The sequence below is a fragment of the Ornithorhynchus anatinus genome, chromosome 13, assembly GCF_004115215.2.
Source record: "Ornithorhynchus anatinus isolate Pmale09 chromosome 13, mOrnAna1.pri.v4, whole genome shotgun sequence".
Taxonomy (NCBI): Eukaryota; Metazoa; Chordata; class Mammalia; order Monotremata; family Ornithorhynchidae; genus Ornithorhynchus; species Ornithorhynchus anatinus.
Genome location: NC_041740.1, coordinates 17156854 through 17177299, shown reverse-complemented (window position 1 = coordinate 17177299; position 20446 = coordinate 17156854). Strand labels below are relative to the sequence as shown.

Sequence of the window (20446 nt, the reverse complement as noted above, 5' to 3'; positions counted from 1 at the left end):
ATTTCGATTGGCGCTGCGAGTGCACATGCGAGGATAGGATCTGGCCCTAAGGTTATGTCTCACAATACAATGCCCATGAATTTTCATGGACAGACGCAGTCCATCTGAGAGCTTTGAATGAATAAATATGTTCCCCTTCTCCTACCACCCCCCCGCCCCTGGCCCCAGCTAGGGAGGGTTCTGCCTGTGGGAGTGAGAGGTGCCTGGGAAGCAGCTGGTGAAAGAGAGTGAACTCTGAGGGAGTACCACTGCAGTTGCCTGTCTCTCATCCCTGCTGATGAGCTGCTACACAATTAAAGCAAAATTGGCTGCAGAAATTTCTTGCTTTTTTTCCACAGAAATCAGCTGCCCGATGAAGTTTATCAAAATGAACGGGTCATGGCCGGGCCAGGGCGGGCAATTATTTTGGCTGGAGGGCTTCTCACAAGTTCTCTTGAGAAATCCGGCTATACATTCATATTACATATCGAAGCGATTGCACAATAACAACTTCAAATTGCCCCTGGGGATTCCCGGGGTTGGCCAAACAGGATCATGTGTGAGCTGGCTTTGGCCCAGGAGTCTCATCCGCCCCTGCCTTTCTTAGACCGTCTGATATTTTCCCTCCTTCTTACTGATGAACAACAACTCACTATCATTTCTTTCCTCTTGACCATCCTCCCTTGTTAACTGTCTTTACTGTTTTCTCCCTCATTGCAGGGTGAAAAGGAGATACTGATGATGATAATTGATAATAAGGCTGATTCTGATATTTGTCATATGCTTATTATGTGCCAAGCACTCTACTAAGTAGATATAAGATAATCAGGTCCCACCTGGGGCTCACATTCTAAGTAGGAAAGGGAACAGGCATTGAATCCCCATTTTGCAGATGAGGGAACTGAGGCACAGAGAAGTTAAGTGACTCCTCCAGTGTCACAGAGCAGGTCAGCGCTTCTAACCCAGGTCCCCTGACTCCCAGGCCTGTGTAACTTCCACTAGGCCCCGCTGATCTTCCTTAGACCCTCAAATTTCTTGAGGCCAAGGTGGTACTGTTCCACATTCTGTGAAATGCCTGCAGTGCCTACTCTGAAATGCCACATGCTCACTTGGAGGTCAATAAATATTTGGTGATGACAGCATTTGAGGACTACTGGTAAAACCAAACAGCAAATCCCCACTGCCCTCTACCAAAGTGGAGAAGGGAAAGCCAGCTTACCTCTTCAGTGAGCACATCCTGAAATAAACAAAGAAATGTGGTGATTCGTAAGATAATGCAGACATCGCAAGATAAGGTTTCTAAAGCAATACACATTTTAATTTTGATTCAGATGGCCCAGCTCCCTTAGGCTGTGTCTACCGGGCACAAACTCAAGAGTGTACTCCAAACTTGTTCCACAGCCTCACTCTGGATCTCTGCAGGGATTTTAGAGGCCTGAGTGCATTCAGTCAAGACAGGAACTAGGTTGTCTCATCTGCCCACTTGCCCAGAGGATGCCTGTCACTATACAGTTCTCCTCCAGACACCCGTGAGGACCGTGTCAACTGCTTTCTTTTTGGGTGCGGGTCTCAGGTACCAGGAAACCAAGCCAGGGCCATTTTTATCTTTGCAGCTTCTCTGAGGCCCCTGACTGGATCAGAAATTCAGGCATGAAATTCTTGCCCCTGGACAGCTACCAGCTTGTTGACCAGAGAACTGCACCTCTGAGGTAGCATGGCTGGGTTGGACCCACACCAGTGGTTCCTTGAAAATTTCTGATTAGTAAAATGGGAACATCTTGACTCTATCCCAGAGCTTAGTTGGTCAGTCCGTCAGACTTATTAAGTGCTTACTGTGTGCAGAGCACTGTACTAAGTGCTTGGGAGAACACAATATAACAATACAATAGAAATGCTCCATGCCCACAGTGAGCTTAGTCCAGTGCTTGGCACAGAGCAAGCGCTTAATAGATACACTAATTAAATTAATGGAATATCATCAGAACATGAGAAAACAAAAAATGCACTAGTAGTCCATCCAGTCCAGAAATTTTTCTCTAACAGGGCAACAAGAGTGTGAGAGTGGCCTTCCTTGTCTTCCTGAATGGTCACCCACATAAATAACATCCTTTAATAATCCATTCTGATATTATCTTCTAGAATTTCAACTTTTTAACGTTATCCTCTGTTTCGGGTTATGATGCTGGTGATGGTGAGATGGTAACGTTACCTAAACTCTTCTTGACTAGTACTAGCAGTAGTATTTATTAAGGATTTACTTTGTGCAAAGCACTGTGCTAAGTTGACCCCACAGTTTCTGCCTGCATAACCACCTGTGGTCACGAATTCCATTTGCTCACTGCGTTCTGAATGGAAATCACAACATGGACATGAAAATTACAGGCTGCCTAGTTGTCTTGATCACCCCAAAATAGGGCCTGGGCAACTGGGTGAACTGCTGGGTGGGAGAACCCAGCTGTTGGCTGAAGAAGTGTTTCTTAAAATAGCTAAGCCCTCCCTGGCCCCAAGCAAGCCATTCCAGTGGGGTGCAACTTAATTCATTTTGGGCTAGCAGCTTCAGCAACCAGCTGAGAGCTAGTGTGGTCCAGCAAGAATATGTCTCTCAGGTTTGGCAAGGATGCAGTTTCCAGAGTCGCACAAGCTGGCTGCCCTGGGGTTCCTCCCCTGGCTCCGGCTGCCCACTCTTACTTGGAGAGTAAGCCTCTGTTCTTGCCGATACTTAAAATAAGTAAAGGGACAGGCAGGGCAGTGTGGCCAAATAGATAGAGAGCATGGGCCTGGGCGGCAAAAGGAGGTGGATTCTAATAGGTCCTGGGTTCTAATCCCAGATCTGCCACTTGTCTGCTGTATGACCTTGGACAAGTCACTTCACTTCTCTGGCCCTCGGTTACCTTATCTATAAAATGGGGATTAAGACTCTGAGTCCTATGTGGGACAGAGACTGTGTCCAACCCAATTACCTTGTATCTCCTCCAGAGCTTAGTACAGTGCCTGGCACATAGTAAGGACTTAACCAACACCACAACTACTATTATTATTATTGCCAGGAGAAGGTGGGAAGACATTTCTGAAATGGGTGATCCTATTTCAGCAATTTTCTCTTAGTCACGGATATTCAATCCAATATTCAAATCTAAAGCATTCTTTGTTCCAAAATCAGGTAGAATAATCCTCTGTGGGGGGCAATTTCATTAAGTGAAAGATGGCAGTATCTTCAAAACCTTCTAGTTTAACAGAGGTAAACTGAATGTTACAGAGCCAGTGAACTTGATCTCCCGGATTTGAGCGGTCTATAAATTTAGTTATAAGGAGTTATAGGGAGAAACAGTGTTGTAAACCAGGAGCTGGTGGTCCTTTATGTGCTTGCGTTTAATTCCATAGAATTGCACTGACACACTTTTCAAAACGGAGGAACATAAAGCTCAAAAGATATTTCACTTTTGGAGTTGCCAAAAAGAAACTAATTTCAGATACTGTATTATTTTTGCCCACCTAAGAACTGATTAAAAAAACTCATTCTCGAATGGATTCTCTTTCTGTTATTTCATGTCATGTTCTTTCCAAGCAGTGTTTGAAACTTGAGCAACTCTTTAGGTGCACACATAACAATAATAATTATTATTACCATGCTATTTGTTAAGCACTTAACTTTACTAACTACAGGAGTAGATACAAGTTAATCGTTTTGGATATTTTTTACCTGACATGAGGCTCACAGTCTAAGCAGGAGGGAAAACAGGTATTTAACCCCCATTTTACAGACAAGGAAATTGAAGTACAAGGAGTTAAGTAGCTTGTCCAAAGTTGCAGAGCAGACAGTAAGCCTGTTGTGTGTAGGGAACGTGACTGCCAACTCAACTGCACTGTACTCTCCCTAGGGCTTAGTACAGTGTTCTGCATATAGTAAGCGCTCAATAAATGCCATTGATGATGAAGTGGCTGAGTGGAGATTAGAACCCAAGGTGCTCTGACATCCAGACCCACGCTCTTTCCACCAGACCACCTTCATTCAGCAAAAACAATTTCTTTGGAGGAATTTAGCATCTGAATAATGTACATCATTTAGTAAATTACGCAACACATTTGGAAAATGTGTTCGATACTTTTTTATGGCATTTGTTAAGTGCTTACTACGTGCCAGACACTGTACTAGGTGCAGGAATAGATAAAAGCAGATCAGGTTGGTCACAGTCTATGTCCCTCATGGGAGTCACAATCTTTATCCCCATTTTACAGATGAGGTAACTGAGGCACAGAGAAGTTAAATGGCCTGATCAAGGACACAGAGCAGGCACATGGAGGAGCCTGGACTAGAGCCCACGTCCTTTTGACTCCCAAGTCTGTGCTCTATCTAGTAGGCCATGCTGCTTAGAACAGTGCTTGGCACATATTAAACACTCAACAAATACCATCATTATTACTGCAAAATCAGACCAAAATAGATCACAAAAGGTAAGTCAAATTCTAGAAATTCAAACTGCAGTGTGTTACAATTTTATGAATCAAAATTTCATATGTCATTTTTCATTCGGTCTCGATCACGTGCACAATTTCTTAAAGTTTGAAGTTGCAGGAAGAGTACTCTTTATTTACCTTGATATTTCCCTTTTAAAAAATCTGACTTGAGTATCCCTTTCCACCCTTACTGAAAGAACGATAAGCCCATCCAGCCTGTTCACTAAAAAATCTATGTAATAGTTTCTTTCATTTGAGGAATCTGTTGAACCCCAGGTGCTATTGTTTTCAGAATGTCCACTTCATGGTCAGGGAATAAATTGGATGCTTGACCCAGTTTGACCTTCCTGCTGATGGGGGTGTGTACTCTCTAGGATGGTGGGGCTATTTGGAAGGAGAGTGGGAAGGCAGGTAAACTGTAAGATTTCTTGTAGAAGCAGAAATAATTCTTTGACTCAAAAATGAGCAAAATAATTGGCGCACAAATTGTTTCCAAAGGTGTGGAATGTTATAATCCCAGAAATTTTCTGCTAGGAAAAGATAGCCCGCACACTACATTGACTCACTGAAAAAAGTTCAGGTTTACAGCTTTTCACATCAATTATGTCAGACAGCTTTATGGAGTTTGGGTATCCTTTGAATTCTTCATCCTAATGCATGCTGCTGTGGCATACTCTCCATCCCAGATTTTCAAAGTGACTTTAACTAGAGTTGAGAATATCAATCCAAGCGCAAAATATTTTAGGGCATTGTAATAATAATAATGTTGGTATTTGTTAAGCGCTTACTATGTGCCGAGCACTGTTCTAAGCGCTGGGGTAGACATAGGGGAATCAGGTCGTCCCCCGTGGGGCTCCCAGTCTTAATCCCCATTTTACAGATGAGGGAACTGAGGCACAGAGAAGTGAAGTGACTTGCCCACAGTCACACAGCCGACAAGTGGCAGAGCTGGGATTCGAACTCATGAGCCCTGACTCCAAAGCCCATGCTCTTTCCACTGAGCCACGTCTCCAAAGCCCATGCTCTTTCCACTGAGCCACGCTGCTTCGCTGATTGTACAAGTTAGTATAAGCAATTGTGAAATATATCATGGCCCAGGTCAGTGTGGTCTATCTGAAGGCAGGTGGACCGCACACTTAGCCCAACGGGTGGGTTTTAATAGCCCTGGTACACATGGAGGCCACCCACATCCAGGGAGCTATGGGCACCGTTCCAGTGTTGACATGGTCTGTTTTTATCATGCCACTGCCCTGTGGCACCAGAGTGAGGGCCAGGAGGCAATGAGAAAGGAAGAGGAAGAGAGGGGCAAAACACTTTGTGCTTGATAGGAAGTTAGTGTTTTACAACTGTGGTGATATCACAAGACCACCTTTAAAGATGTTCTTATATTTCTATCCAAGGACCTCATGAAGAAAAAAGGAAACTAGAATGAAATAAAAAATTTACTATGGTTTTCATTTTCACCGTCACTGTCTCATCCCCTAGCACAGTTTGTTGTAATTCCCTTTCTTATCTCCCACTTTTCCTTAGCAACTTTTTCTACCTGAAATACGATCCACTTCCAAGGATTTTCTGCAGCTTGCTCAGCATGCTTCTAAGATCTACACTCCTTGAGTGGGCTGGATTTTGAAATTCTTTTCAAAACACACTGTGCCTTCTCAAGCGCTTCCAATCTGATAATACTGCGATCCCTCAACCTAAGATGTTTGCCAGTTTCTATCTCACTCATCTCATCACACCTAGCTCATTTCCTCAAAAAAAAACCAACAAACCAGTAAGACCACTAGCAAAATTCTATGAGTTGACAGATAAAAAGTATTTTCTCGAGTGTGCACTTTTCTTTTCCTCCTGTTCCCTGATTCTGATCTAAGCTGAGTATGATAACTTAATTTTACACACCCAAATATGCCTCATTCTAACTCTCTTCCCCAAGTGACTCTAAAGTGTTCCTAAGAGTCCAGTTACTTCTGTATAGCTTTTTGCAGTCGAGATTTTGATCTTCTGCCATTCTAAACACCACGGTATCCTACAACAGGCAATGTGCATATGCTGCAGTACTTGAGGTAGTGCTAGAGGTCTAGAGAAGGTAAAGGGTAGGAATACAGAGATATCTTGTAAAGGAAATATCACTGAAGCCGTAAATTCTGTTTCAACTGTTGTACAGTTTGATCTTGGAGGACTGAATGGCGAGAAGAAACAGGGAGGCTTTGAAAAAGAGAGAAAGCTGAATAGGTAAATGAAAGACAATAAAATATTTACCTGAGGGAATGAGCCAATAGGGACTTAACATCAAGAAATGAAAGATCTTTACTATCTATACAATAAAAAGTGACTAGGATAGCTGACTTTGATCAAAGGCAACACAGTAAAACCTCACCTACATGATCATTTTTACGAGGCAGACAATGCAAGCAGAAAATATTTTTAAAAAATGAATGCAGTTCAGAAATCTGAGCAGAAAACAAGAATGGGAATTGCAGCAGGTGGTATTCTTGCAATTTACAAAATCCACACTGGACCCAAAATGAATTAGGCAATGAAATCCATTCCTGGTTGGAGATAATTTTGATGCCTTCAGTTCATATTTCAGAACTAAGTTGGGATAAATCACACTCTATTTCTCTTTTTTAGAGAGAGACTGGGTGGAAGACCGAGTCCACCTTTCTTAAACCTAAACTATCTGATCTTATGACCATTAAGTTATAAATCACACTATAGTTCTCTTTTTTACAGAGAGACTGAGTGGAAGACCGAGACCACCTTTCTTAAACCCAAACTATATGATCTTATGAACATTAATTTATCACATTAGATCCTGTTAGATTTTTACTCTAAGAAGATGTCTTTGCTTACAGGATCTCTAGCCTCATTTGTGCTTCAATTTCATCTTATCTCCATTTTGGGGGCTATTTTAAGTGCACTGTGATTCTTCACCAAGGATTTATTTTCATCACTGATATATTTTTAAACTCACTAATAAATCCAAAACATGTTGTGATCATTATGGAAAAAAGAAATGGAGTTCAGTGCCCTGCAAGGACCATTTGCAGAAATTGGGCATTTCTAATATTGTGCAACCAAATGAAAAAAGAATTATTTGAATAGCTAAAGGGCCTGCAGGGGGAAGACATTTGGCTGGCTCAGATGTTCAATTTATGATTTGACTAGGAGCTTGATTGGGAATCTTGTCCTTAATCTATACATTTGTGTTTACATGTTTTCTCACTGCATGATTTGGGTGCTGCTTCTAGACCTACAGTTTTCATTCCACACTTGCAAAAACTTTTCCTTAAAAATTAATATTTTCTTGCTTTGGGGGGATAGAACAATAATAATAATGGTATTTGTTAAGCGCCTACTGTGTGCTAAGCACTATTCTAAGTGCTGGGGGAGATATAAGGTAATCAGATTGTCCCCTGTGGGGCTCACAGTCTCAATCCCCATTTTACAGATGAGGTCACTGAGGCGCAGAGAAGTTAAGTGACTTGCCCAAAGTCACCCAGCAGACAAGTGGCGAAACCGGGATTAGAACCCATGACCTCTGACTCCCAAGCCCATGCTCTTGCCACTAGGCCATGAGCATTCCAGAATTAAATGAATTCTTTAAAGTTCTTAAAATAATTTTCAGAGCCTGAATTTACAGCAGCTGAAACTTTTAGTGGAAAAATGCTTATACTGTCAAGAACAAAAGCAACCCTTTATCTAGATTGTTAGGGGTTCTTTTTATTTAACAGTAGTGAACTGTTGACTCAGAAAGTTTTCTCTGTTCAATCAATCAATAGGATTCATTTAGTGCCTGCTGGATGCAGAGCACTGTACTAAGCATTTGGGAGAATACAAGAGTGTTAGTAGATACAATCCCTGCTCTCGAGGAGCATACCAACTACAGACATAATTTGCAGTATAAGGGAGAAGGAAAGTAGGTATGTAAGTAAACGAGTAGGGCTTCAATAATAGAGTGTGTATGAAAGTGCTACAGGTAGTGGCAGGCAGAGGCAGTGTGGCCTAGTGGAAAGAGCACAGGCCTGGGAGTCAGAGGATCTGGGTTCTAATTCCGGCTCTGCCACTTGTCTGATGTGTGATCTTGGGCAAGTGATTTAACTTCTCTGTGCCTCAGTTTCCTCATTTTGTGAAAGCGGATTAAGATTGAGACCACTGTGGGACACAGATGGTGTCCAACCTGATTAATTCGTATCTACACCAGGGCTTAGTACAGCACCCTAGCACATAGTAGGCATCTAACAAATACCATGAAAAAGTCCAAAAATCACTAGGGTGAACTGAGAAATTCATTTTACTTCTGATGAGATAAAAGTTGGGGTACTCTATTGAGGGACCTCTCTAGTAATCAAATGAATTCAGGATTGTTGGTAATCTTGGTAAAAAAATAGGGAATCTGACCTTAGTTCAGGAACCAGTTCCGCATTTATAGCATTGTTTGCATAAGAAAAGTGGCCTTGACATGCTTTGTCTTTTCAGGAACCAATTATACCATAGAGAGGCAGCGTGGCTCAGTGGAAAGAGCCCAGGCTTGGGTGACTTTGGCCAAGGCACTTAACTTCTCTGGGCCTCAGTTACCTCATCTGTAAAATGGGGATTAAAACTGTGAGCCCCATATGGGACAATCTGATCTCCTTGTATCCCTCCAGTGCGTAGAACAGTGTTTTGCACATAGTAAGCGCTTAACAAATACCACCATTATCATTATTATTATGTTTGAAGGAACACTGTGATAGATGACCTCCTTGATGGTCAGAGACTGACCAATCTAACCTTTCCCTCTACATTCCTAATTTCCCTCTGGCCATTCAATCCTCCATGAATTTCCCGAAACCCCTCTTAAAACTGCCTAGATTTTGGCCTGCACAATTTCAGGTAGTAGTAAACTACATGTGCTTACCACTAAGTATGAAGATATGTTTCTTTTTGTTTGCTTTGAACCTGCCACCTTTAAACTTCAATAGGTGTCCCCTTGTCCTCTGTTAGATATGGTGAACAATAATGACATGTGCACTTTGTCTGTAGCTTTCAAGATTTTGCACTTTATTCAAGTACCCTCTTAAGCCTTTATCTCTCCAGACTGGAGTCCTAACCTTCTTGGCCTATCCTTGTTCAGAAGCTTTGCCATCACTTTGTTTGCTAAGTCTCTTTAGCACATTGCTAAAATGAAACAAGAAATGAATCTCCAGAGCAGGCTTAAACATTTTAGCCTCAGGGAGTCTTGAAGCGAGGAAGGGATCTAGAGAAGTGAATGGCAGCCAGCACAAGGGTGGTAACTGATTCATGATGCGGGTTGGGTCACTTCTCAAAAACTCAGCTTTACGATACCCCATGTGTTGAGAAGCAGCGTGGCTCAGTGGAAAGAGCATGGGCTTTGGAGTCAGGGCTCATGAATTCGAATCCCAGCTCTGCCACTTGTCGGCTGTGTGACTGTGGGCAAGTCACTTAACTTCTCTGTGCCTCAGTTCCCTCATCTGTAAAATGGGGATTAAGACTGTGAGCCCCACGTGGGACGTCCTGATTCCCCTGTGTCTACCCCAGCGCTTAGAACAGTGCTCGGCACATAGTAAGCGCTTAGCAAATACCAACATTATTAACTGTTCTGAGCGGCCCAGAAGGAACCAAAGCCTACCTCAGTTTCAGAGCACCCTTTAAAAAGCTGATAATCTCACCTTGGATTTACATAGTATCTTTCTTTTTAAGGACTCAAAATATTTTCACATTAATTACCTTGTTGTTAGCTGCACAACATTCCACTGTACAGATAGGAAAACTGAGGCATGGGGAAATGAAGTGGCTCGTCTAAAGATACACAGGATGAGGATTAATATCTGAGCTCTAAGGATCATCACACATCCAAGTCCTAAACATAGGCACCACTGGAAAAAAATCGAGACAGATAAACCAGAAACCCAAGGTTTCTCCCTAACAGGAATGTTTTAGGCCACTAGTATCTTCTTTAATATTACTGCAAGGCATATAGCTATCCCTTGGATTGGAAGATGACCCTCCTGATAAGTCCAGGTGTTGCTGATAAAGCCAATGTATGGCTGACAATCAATACCAAACTGGTAACACACTCATTAGCTCACTGGTGGCTTGAATAAGGAGTGCAGATTCCAGTGGTGCCTGGCTTCCTGGAAGCAATACTAACTGAGGGGAAAACAAACTTCTCTTTGAGTAACTTACACTTTTGAGTTTCCCTTTGAGTAACTTGAGGAAGATGTGGCATGGCTGTCATTTCTGGTTTCACAGAGGATTTAAACTATTTTGCAATCCATGTCTGTGTTGCACCACAGTTGCTCTGATATCATTTTGCATTTTCATTAAAAATGTGCATTACTCCTTCCTTTTACCAGGACACTGCCCAACAACAACAGAATTTAAGCTTGCAGAATTGTCTGATCCCTCCTACTTAGAAAACTGAAGTCATTTATGGATCACGATACAAGATATGTCATATGACAGCACGGCCTCCCCAAAACAAGTACGGTGCTGGACTGCTCTCAAAGCAAAACCTACTTTTCACATGACCTTCACCAAAGGCCATTGATTTTGCGAAACGATTCCTCCTTTCTGTTTTGAGAATCTAAGGCAAAATCCAAACAGTCTCTTCACTTTATTGTTGATCACATGCAAGTTCAAGATGTAAAATCGTGATCTCTTTGGAAAACCCTCTATAAACTGTAAGCGCCTTGTGGGCAGGAATCGTGTTGACCGACTCTGTTGTAGTTTACCTTCTCAAGTGCTTAGTACAGTGCTCTTTACATAGTATGTGCTCAATGAGCACCACTGATTTACTTTGATCTCATATCTGGTACCGTTTTTGGAAAGAAACGGACAAAGGATGGGAAGTATGTTCTCAATTGGCATGATTGAGAAGAAAGACTTAGTACTTTTGATTTTCCAAAGAAATCCTTGAAGGACATAAAGACTTTCCAGTGTCTCAAAATTTCTACAAGGCCTATCGTTTAAGGACCTAAGGGTTAAAGCAGCAATGGGAGAGTAAACAAGAGGAACTCTCATCTCATCACTGCCCCGGTGCTCTGACTGGAAGGAAAAGCAACACTGGAGTAACTTAGGATAATTTTAACTTTTGATTCATAATGATGCTCCTTATTCTTAAACTCCATGCTTTAGAAAGAGAACTTCAAGTTGATTGACATCTGTTTCTAAGAGTTTGCTGTCAAAAATTAGCGGCTGCAGCCTGAAATTTAATGAGTGCTATGATGAAATAAAGTCACTTTCTGAGAATGACATTAATAATATCCACTTGCAGTCAGTGAATTAAAAAAATCAATTTCACATACCTTTCCAGCTAGCGTTGAAAGATCATATCTTCCTACTATTTGCCTCTCTCCCATAGATTGATCATTCTAAAAGAAGAAAAGCAATATTTTAAAATGGTATCGAGCTGTCCTAGAAAAGTCTGAAGTTTAATTCTTTGCTAGCCAGTTAAGGGTTTATTAATGTAAATACAATGGAAATACTTGATCCAAAGAGGGGGAAATTCCATACTCTTTCACTTCAAGTACTTTATGTGGTCACTACACATCCACATTACTGCTCATTTCCACATTACTGTTCATTTCACTGTCTCCGAACAACTTGCAGCACCCCAAGGAGATGAGGAATCTTCACACAGATCTACATAAGTGGGTTAGCTTGCAAAATGATAGATCGGGCCTCCTCCCCCTTCCCCTGGGATTGGAAAGAGGCAGAGAGGAGGAGAAATGGGGTGATGGTAAAGGAGAAAGAAGAGGAAAAGGAAGGAAGGAGAGGTGGAGAGGACGACGATGGCTGCTTCTAAAAGAGGTGGTTGAATCTCTCTGTGTGCATATGACCCAGTCCTTTCATAGTAAGAATAACAGCAATAGTTAAGCGCTTACTATGTGGCAAGCCCTGGAGTACTTACAAGGCTACACCGTCCCTATCCCACTCCGGGATCACAATCCACCTCATCTTCATTTCAGAGATAAAGAAACTGAGGCTCAGAGAGATTAAGTGACCTGCCCAAGGTCATCCAGAAAGCTGGGGACATGAGCCTGGGTCTTTCACCTAGTTCAGTCAGAACTCAGCCTCCCATGGGGACAACTGTGCATGCACTGCCTTGCCCAACCTCTCCCAAAGTCAGATTGGGCCTCACTGAATTTAGCTGGGTTTGAACGCTTATAGCCTCAGAATCCCAGGCATGGCTCAGATTGGGTCCCAGGATTTGAGCCTGTGCCAAGCACTAGTTCTCAAGGGGGCTCTCGGGGGCCTCCATCCTCTAAAATGGAGTTGAAGAAGCAGTGGGGCCTACTGGAAAGAGCACGGGCTTGGGAGTCAGAAGGTTCTAATCTCAGCTCTGCCACTTGTCTGCTGTGTGGACTTGGGCAAGCCACTTAACTTCCCTGTGCCTCAGTTACCTCATCTGTAAAATGGGGATTAAAACCGTGAGCCCCATGCGGGACCGGGACTGTGTCCAACCCAATTTGCCTGTAGCCACCCCAGTGCTTAGTACAGTGTCTGGCACAAAGTACTTAACAAATACTATAATTATTATTATTACTTCAGGCAACTCACTTAACTTCTGGGTGCCTCAGTTCCCTCATCTGTAAAATGGGGATTAGACGCCTGTTCTCCCTCTTCCTTAGTCTGTGAGCACCAGGGGGAACAGGGTCTTTGTCTGATCTGATAGTACTATAGCTAACTCAGTGCTTAGCACAGTGCTTGGCACATCTTAAACACTTATTAAATTCCACAATTATTATGACTCTGGGGTCCTGGTGACCTTGGAGGAAGAGGGATCCCTGCTGTGTGCACAATAATAAAAGAATAGGTCAGAGATTTCACAGGCTCTTGTTTAGTATAGTTACATGAGGAAACAGCAAATTAAAAAAAAGAGAGAATTAAACCTCAAAGCACTTATGAGTGGCAGGTGAACTTAAGTGAATTAAGAGACAGAAGCCAAAAATCTTAGTTCCACAGCCCAAAACGGAGTCCAGGAGCTCTGATCCTAGTAGATCATGTCAACCTTTCAACTACTGTTATCGTTATTATTATTACTGTTACTAATAATAATGATGAAAACTGTGGTATTTGTTAAGCACTTATTATGTGCCAGGCACTGCACTAAGTGCTGGGGTAGATACAAGGTAGTCGGGTTGGACACAGTCCCTGACCCATGTGGGGCTCACAGTTTCAATCCCCACTTTACACATGAGGAAGCTGAGGCCCAGAGAAGTTAATGGACTTGTATAAGGTCACACAGAAGACAAGTGGCGGAGCTGGGATTAGAACCCAGGTCCTCCGATTCCACTAGGCCAAGCTGCTTCCTCCCTGATGACTCAGGTAGAGCTAGGACAAATTCAGAGACAGATACTTGATGAACTGGATTTCCCCCCATTTTGGAAGGTGGGTAAACTCAGGTGCATGAGGCTGTGCAGGGAAACCATGTCATAAATGAGAATGCAGCAGTGGTTTTCGAATGCTTGTAACTTCTTGGCCCCATGCAATTCCACATAGCTAAACATACCCATACACAAAAACAAGCAAGAATTGAAGTCTACATGGAATAAAAACATGATCCTGTGAAATAATTATCCTTGAATTCCAATGAGAATCCACGAAAATAACAACGCTGTATCGAACTCGTTAAATAAACAAACGTGAGTATAGATGATTAAATAAAACAGGAAACATGTTTTGTTTCTGGACTACTTTTCTTACAACTCAACTGGATAACTGACTTTTACTAACTACATAAAACAAAAAAATGGGTCAAAGTCAACTTTCCTAACTTTCCACCTTTATGCTCAAAAAAAGTATGAAATTGCTTTTAAGGCCTCTTGGTAAAACATTCACATTTGCATAGCATGGAAAGAAAAAAAAGCATATTAAAGCAAAAACAGAAGACCAGACTCTGACTCAGCCAAGAGTTCTTCCAGAAAAAAAAAAAAAACAACGAACGCCTAAATTCCACAAAGTGAACAATTTTCTTATCATAGAGCTTGACTGCTTAAAGGAGGAATTCAAATGAGATACAGAATCTAATCATCTATGTCTGATTCTCTCCAGCAAAACAGAACAGAAGATTCATAACAGCCAAGCTGGCGAAGTCAGAATTTGTCAAGATTTCTGAAAGGGAAATCTCACATGAGGCCTGATGGTGATGTAGCATTTTGGTTCAGATGGAACTACATGTAAATATGTTATAGTTATTACTACTAATAAAAAACTTCAGTGAGCTGGAAAGGTTATTACTGAATCATAAAGTCACTAAATCAACAATTTCATGGCGTGCCACTATTCATCCTCAGGCAAAATGGGAAAACTTTTGACTTATGCCCTCAAGATTGGGCCAACTTTGTGACAAGAGGAACGATCTTTGTAGGTGATCCCTGGTTGAGGGGAGGGAGGGTATGTCTCCACTTACCCTCCTCAACCCCCTACAAACGGGCTTTCTTCTCCCCCTTCTCTCCAAAGTCACCAATCCTTTTCTCCCCCTTTTGGCTGCTTTTGACACCGTGTATCACTCTTTTCTTCTGGAAACACTATCTAAATTTGGTTTTCTGGACACAGTCCTCTCCCGGAGGAAGAAGGAAAAAGAGTAGGAGGAGCCAGGGGAGGAGGGGGGAGGTGGAGGAGAAGGACGGAGAGGAGGAGGAAAAGGAATGCAAATCCCTAGCCCAGCCACTGCTGGACTGTAACCGCGAAGAAAAGCAATCATGGATGGGTGGGGTGCAAAAGAGATTGGATCACTGACAAAGGATGTCAGCCACAACACTGTATCCTATTATCTTGGAGGCCTGGGAATCTGCTTTTAGAATTGCCAGAGACATTTCAGTTCCTACATAGTTCAATTAAATTTAAAAGGTAAATATTTGTATCAAAGCCCAATGTAATATGATGTCATAGACTGATGGTCACTGGCATCTTCGAAATCGAAAGATACCTCTACGTGAGCACAGTTCACTGAATAAGCATCTCCCTGCTTGCACTCTTGGCTTTCATGGGGATTCGCAGTGGTTTCGTGAGGGGTTTTCAGGAGCGAAAGAAGCAGCTGAAAAATACTGGGGATAGGGCCTGGAAAGAGTGGTCAGAAGAAAGATCTGGGGCTGGGGAAAGATTGTGAAGGGGAACTTGGGGAAAACGATGGGGTTTGGAGTTACGGTCAAAGAAAAGTAACTGGCTGAGGGCAAGAAGCCAGGGAAAACTTCAGTACGAAAATTTAGATGGCTAAGCATAAAGCTAATCAACGTCAAAGGAAATCCCTGACATTTAGTCGGATTCCAAAATGAGATCCATGGAAGAAAAAGGTTTGTGAATCCTTGGACTGGCTCATGGCTCAAACTGAGCAACTGTTATAATGCACTTGAATTTCCATCTCTTATTCGCCCCACCCTCAGTCCCACAACACTTATATCCATGTCCGTAATTTATTTATATTCATGCCTGCCTCCCCCCATCCTGTGAACTTGCTGTGGGCAGGGAATGTGACTACTCACTCTGCTGTATTTCTTTAATGGTATCTGTTAAGTGCTTACTATGTGTTTAGCACTGGGGTAGATACCAGTTTATCAGGTCGGACACAGTCCCTGTCCCCCTAATTAGCTATCTCACAGACTAATGGGTTGTATTATACTCTCCCAAGCACTTAGTACAGTGCTCTGCACACAGTAAACGCTCAAAAAATGCTATTGATTGCTTGATCGAGGCCAACGCCGACAGGAAAGGAGTGGCTCTTTTTAAGCAGATGCTTTGAGGAGATCACATGACTAAAACGCAAAGAAGGAAAACAGGGCAAGGCACCGCAAACGGCAAAACGAGGGACGATACGATTTTGGTGTGTGGTTGGGACGATCAGTCCTGCGTTAGTCTTTTCAGCCACACTGTACTCATGGGTAAACTTCACAATCACTGTGGCATCATCGCTGAATATTTAAGACCCCTACAGGTAGGCCATACCCACTATTTGGTTAATGACTCCAGAGCAGGCCAAAGGGAATAGTGATAACTCACATAATGACTTTGACACACTAAGATGAGGTTTCGGAAAAAACACCAACAACCAATACTAGATAGCCAATCCCATTAAGGGAAAAGCAAATAAAACAACAGTAGCCTCTTTCAGATCCGGGGTTCATTTTCAAAGGGAGAGTGGCTTACTTTAGCCAAAGCCAATCACAGGAAAAATGCCTGTAGTTCTCACCCTCCAGAGGAGGCGGGATCGCACTGCCTGCTTTCTCAATTCCAAGCTGTCCTATACGTGGTCCCCTGTCCTCCCCAGACTCTGGGTACCCATGAGCAGAGCTACACGGCACTTGCCACTTCACTAGACCAGAATTTACCATTGAAATGGTAAGAAGTGGCCATTCCCACTCTCCAAGGTGATCAAAATACCAAAACTAGCAGTATGATTGTGGCTGTCGGCCAATTTTTTTCTCTCACTTTATAAAAGCAACACCCTCCCACAGAGACTAATTTTAAGCACAGTAGTCCCTTTCTAATATGTACAGATGTGTTCCCTACAGCTCACTATTTGTGAAATCACCATTTGCAACTATTATTTCAATGGGAAAAGGGGGGAAGTGTTCCAACCTTCTCCACCAAACTCCTTTTCACCCTCAGAAATGTGCTTACTCCTTCTTTTGGGGGTGCTAAATCTGTGTGTATATATATACATAAATATATACACGTATATTATATTCATAATTTTATTTATATTGATGTCTTTTTAAATTGTATTGATGTCTGTCTCTCCCCCACGCCCCCAAAACTCTGAGCCAGTTGTTGGGCAGGGATTGTCTCTATCTGTTGCTGAAGTGTACACTCCAAGCACTTAGTACAGTGCTCTGCACATAGTAAGCGCTCAATAAATACGATTGAATGCTGACTGCCAAAATACAGGACTTGAAAGCCAATTTTTTTTGTGTGAAACCCATATACGTGACAAATACCACAGGGTTCATGCTTCCCGCATATAAGTCAAGTTGGATTTCCTAGGCAATAGGGGCATTGTTGGAATCAGCAAACTAATTCTAATACTAATGACACTGCTGCTGAACCCTTTCATGTCTAGACTGTTAGTTCACTATGGGCAGGGAATATGCCTGCTACTTCTGCTTTATTGTTCTCTCCCAAGGGCTTAGTACAATGCTCTGCAGATAGTAAGCACTCAATAAATACCATCGATCAACTGATGGATCTGTCCACTGAGTTCAAAGATGATGCTCCTGATGGTGAAATTTTATCAGGGTGTGCAGGGATGGTGATAATCCCTTCTGCATCATTTGTGTTCAAAAAATGTGCCATGCCACACTGTTGTACCTGTTAACCACAGTGCCTGCTACTGTCCCTGTTTTCGATCTTCCCCAAACCTCTATTCTAAAACAGTTACTCTGTTTCCGATAACGCTCCAGGCTGGCTGGTTTTCTGCAGCTGACTCCCAGTTTGTTTGTTTTTTTATGGCATTTTTTAAAGTGCTTACTATGTGCCAGGCACCATACCAAATGCTGGGGGTAGATGCAAGTTAGTCAAATGGACCTAATCCATATCCTACATGGGGCTCATGCTCTTAATCCCCATTTTGCGGATGAGGCATCTGAGGCATAAAGAAGTGAAGTGAATTGCCCAAGGTTACACAGACAAGTGGTGGAGCCAGAATTAGAACCCAGATTCTTCTGACTCCCAGGCCCTTGCTCTACCCACTAGGCCGCACGGTTTGGGTATCTGGCTGGGGTCCATTCTCATCATGTCCCACCCGGCGAAAGTGTGATCTGATGAGTACCGCACCAATGCTGATAGTGTAGATGTGCTCCAGAACCTCACCGTATAAGATCATGCCTTGCCAATTACACAGAGGTGGAACTGATGGAATTGATCTAGAAGGTAAATTTAACATCTCTGGTTGGTCCAGGTCTCTTACCCAAAAAGAAGGTCGGCTCCAACGGTTACCGAGCATCCGTTCAGTTTCATTTGAATCGCGAGGCCACGTTGGCACCACACCATAACTCGGAAGGGGGACACCACTCTTCTGCGGTCCCGTTTTCTACCGGACAATGAACTCCCCATTCAGTCACAGCAACCAACTCTATGCTGTTGATGTTGACCTTTGGTTATGTGTAAAGTTTGCCAGATACAGACCTGGTCCACAACCTCAGATTTTGTCAGATTAACTGTCAATCCATAACACTTGCTGATTGAGAAGCGATTTGGGATCATCTAGATGTCGTCTTGTGTGTGCCTCCAGAGCTTAATCCTCAGCATTTTAAGATTTTCTGAATTAGTGATTTAAGGTCTTTTGATGATGCTCTTACCCTATTGGGTTGAAAGAATACTGTAATCATATCATATCCTGACACCAGCCTCCACATCCTTATTCTCGGCTGGGTACATTAGGTTGAAATGGTCTCAGCATATTAAACGGCCCCACTTTACTTCTTTGATGATGGGGGGAAAGATCTGACAACCCTCTTCCAATTTTGCAAGAGCCTCCGATAAAATGGTAGTTTTCAATTCTCGCTAAAATTTTCAGTGCAGAAAATTCTTTTTAAACAGGTGTCAGGAAGGCAGGTCCACTGATCAAAAAAATTGGGGTAACCGTTAAGCACTTCCTATATAACAAGCACTTTACTGAGTGCTGGGCTAGATTCAAGATAATCAGATCAGGCACAGTCCCTCTCCTATATGGATCTCAAAGTCTAAGTCGTAGGAGGCATCGAATCCTTACTTAACAGATGAGGAAACTGAGGCATAAAGAAGTTAAGTGACTTGCCCAGGGTCATAGAGCAGGTAAATGGCAGAGCCAGGATCAGAACCCAGGTCTTCTGACTCTCAGCCTCCTGTTCTTTCCACTAGGCCACGCTCACTCAGGTCTCACTTTCACACAGTGAAAAGATTAATCAGTGAGTTTCCAATGCTTGGATCTGGGGTGTATCCAAGTTGTCTTCCCCAATGCTCTGCACACAATAACACTCTGCTCTTGTATTTGTACCCTTTACTCAGCCCCCAGTACATAACCATAATTTTACACCTGTCTCCCCCTCTAGACTGTGACCTCCTTATGGGTAGGGAACATGCTTACCAAATCAATTATATTGTACTCTCTCAAATGCTTAATTCAGTGCTCTGCACATAGGAAGTGCTCAATAAATACCACTGATTGATTGACTGGTATTTCTGTTAAAATTATCCTCATTTGACTCTTGCCTGGCAAAATGATTTTCATGCAGCTCCTTGGGATTTACACATTTGGGGTGTTAAAACGTATACTGTTCAGAGGTAAAAGCAGCAGTATAGATTGGATTTTGTGAGGAGTGACAAATTCAACGTAAAGACCCATAAGAGCACCTTGTGAATGGTGTAAATGTAAATATGACACCATCTATCTTCCCAGTCTTGATACTCTCAGAGTACATGAGGGTTTCCTTACTGTTATTTGCTTTGGGGTTCTTTTAAGAGTTATTTGTTAAGTGCTTACTATGTGTCCAACGCTTCTATGTATTGGGGTAGGTACAAGTTAATTAGGTCAGACACAGTCCCTGTCCTGTAAGGAGCTCACAGTCAAAGTAGATATTGAATCCACATTTTACATTTGAGGAAACTGAAGCACAGACATGTAGAGAAGCAGCGTGGCTCAGTGGAAAGAGCATGGGCTTTGGAGTCAGAGGTCATGGGTTCGAATTCTGGCTCTGCCACTTGTCAGCTGTGTGACTGTGGGCAAGTCACTTAACTTCTCTGTGCCTCAGTTCCCTCATCTGTAAAATGGGGATTAAGACTGGGAGCCCCACGTGGGACAACCTGATTCCCCTGTGTCTACCCCAGCGCTTAGAACAGTGCTCTGCACAAAGTAAGCCCTTAACAAATACCAACATTATTATTATTATTATTATTATTATTAAAAGACTTGCCCAAGGTCACAGAGCAAGCAATTGGCAGAGCTGGGATTAGAACCCAGGTCCTTCTGACGCCCAGGCCCCTACTTTCTCCATCAGGCCATACTGCTTCTATGTTAAGCACCTACTATGTG

At 42.7% G+C, this 20446-nt stretch overlaps 1 protein-coding gene across 1 annotated transcript in view; it reads right to left on the bottom strand.

The window, feature by feature from the left end:
- The window catches only part of PRTFDC1 (phosphoribosyl transferase domain containing 1), a 101417-nt gene that overhangs the window by 37477 nt on the left and 43494 nt on the right, over positions 1 to 20446 (bottom strand). Inside the window, 2 exon segments of the mRNA XM_007667881.3 lie at positions 1199 to 1216; positions 11745 to 11810. Coding sequence (XP_007666071.2) covers positions 1199 to 1216; positions 11745 to 11810 — 84 coding nt within the window.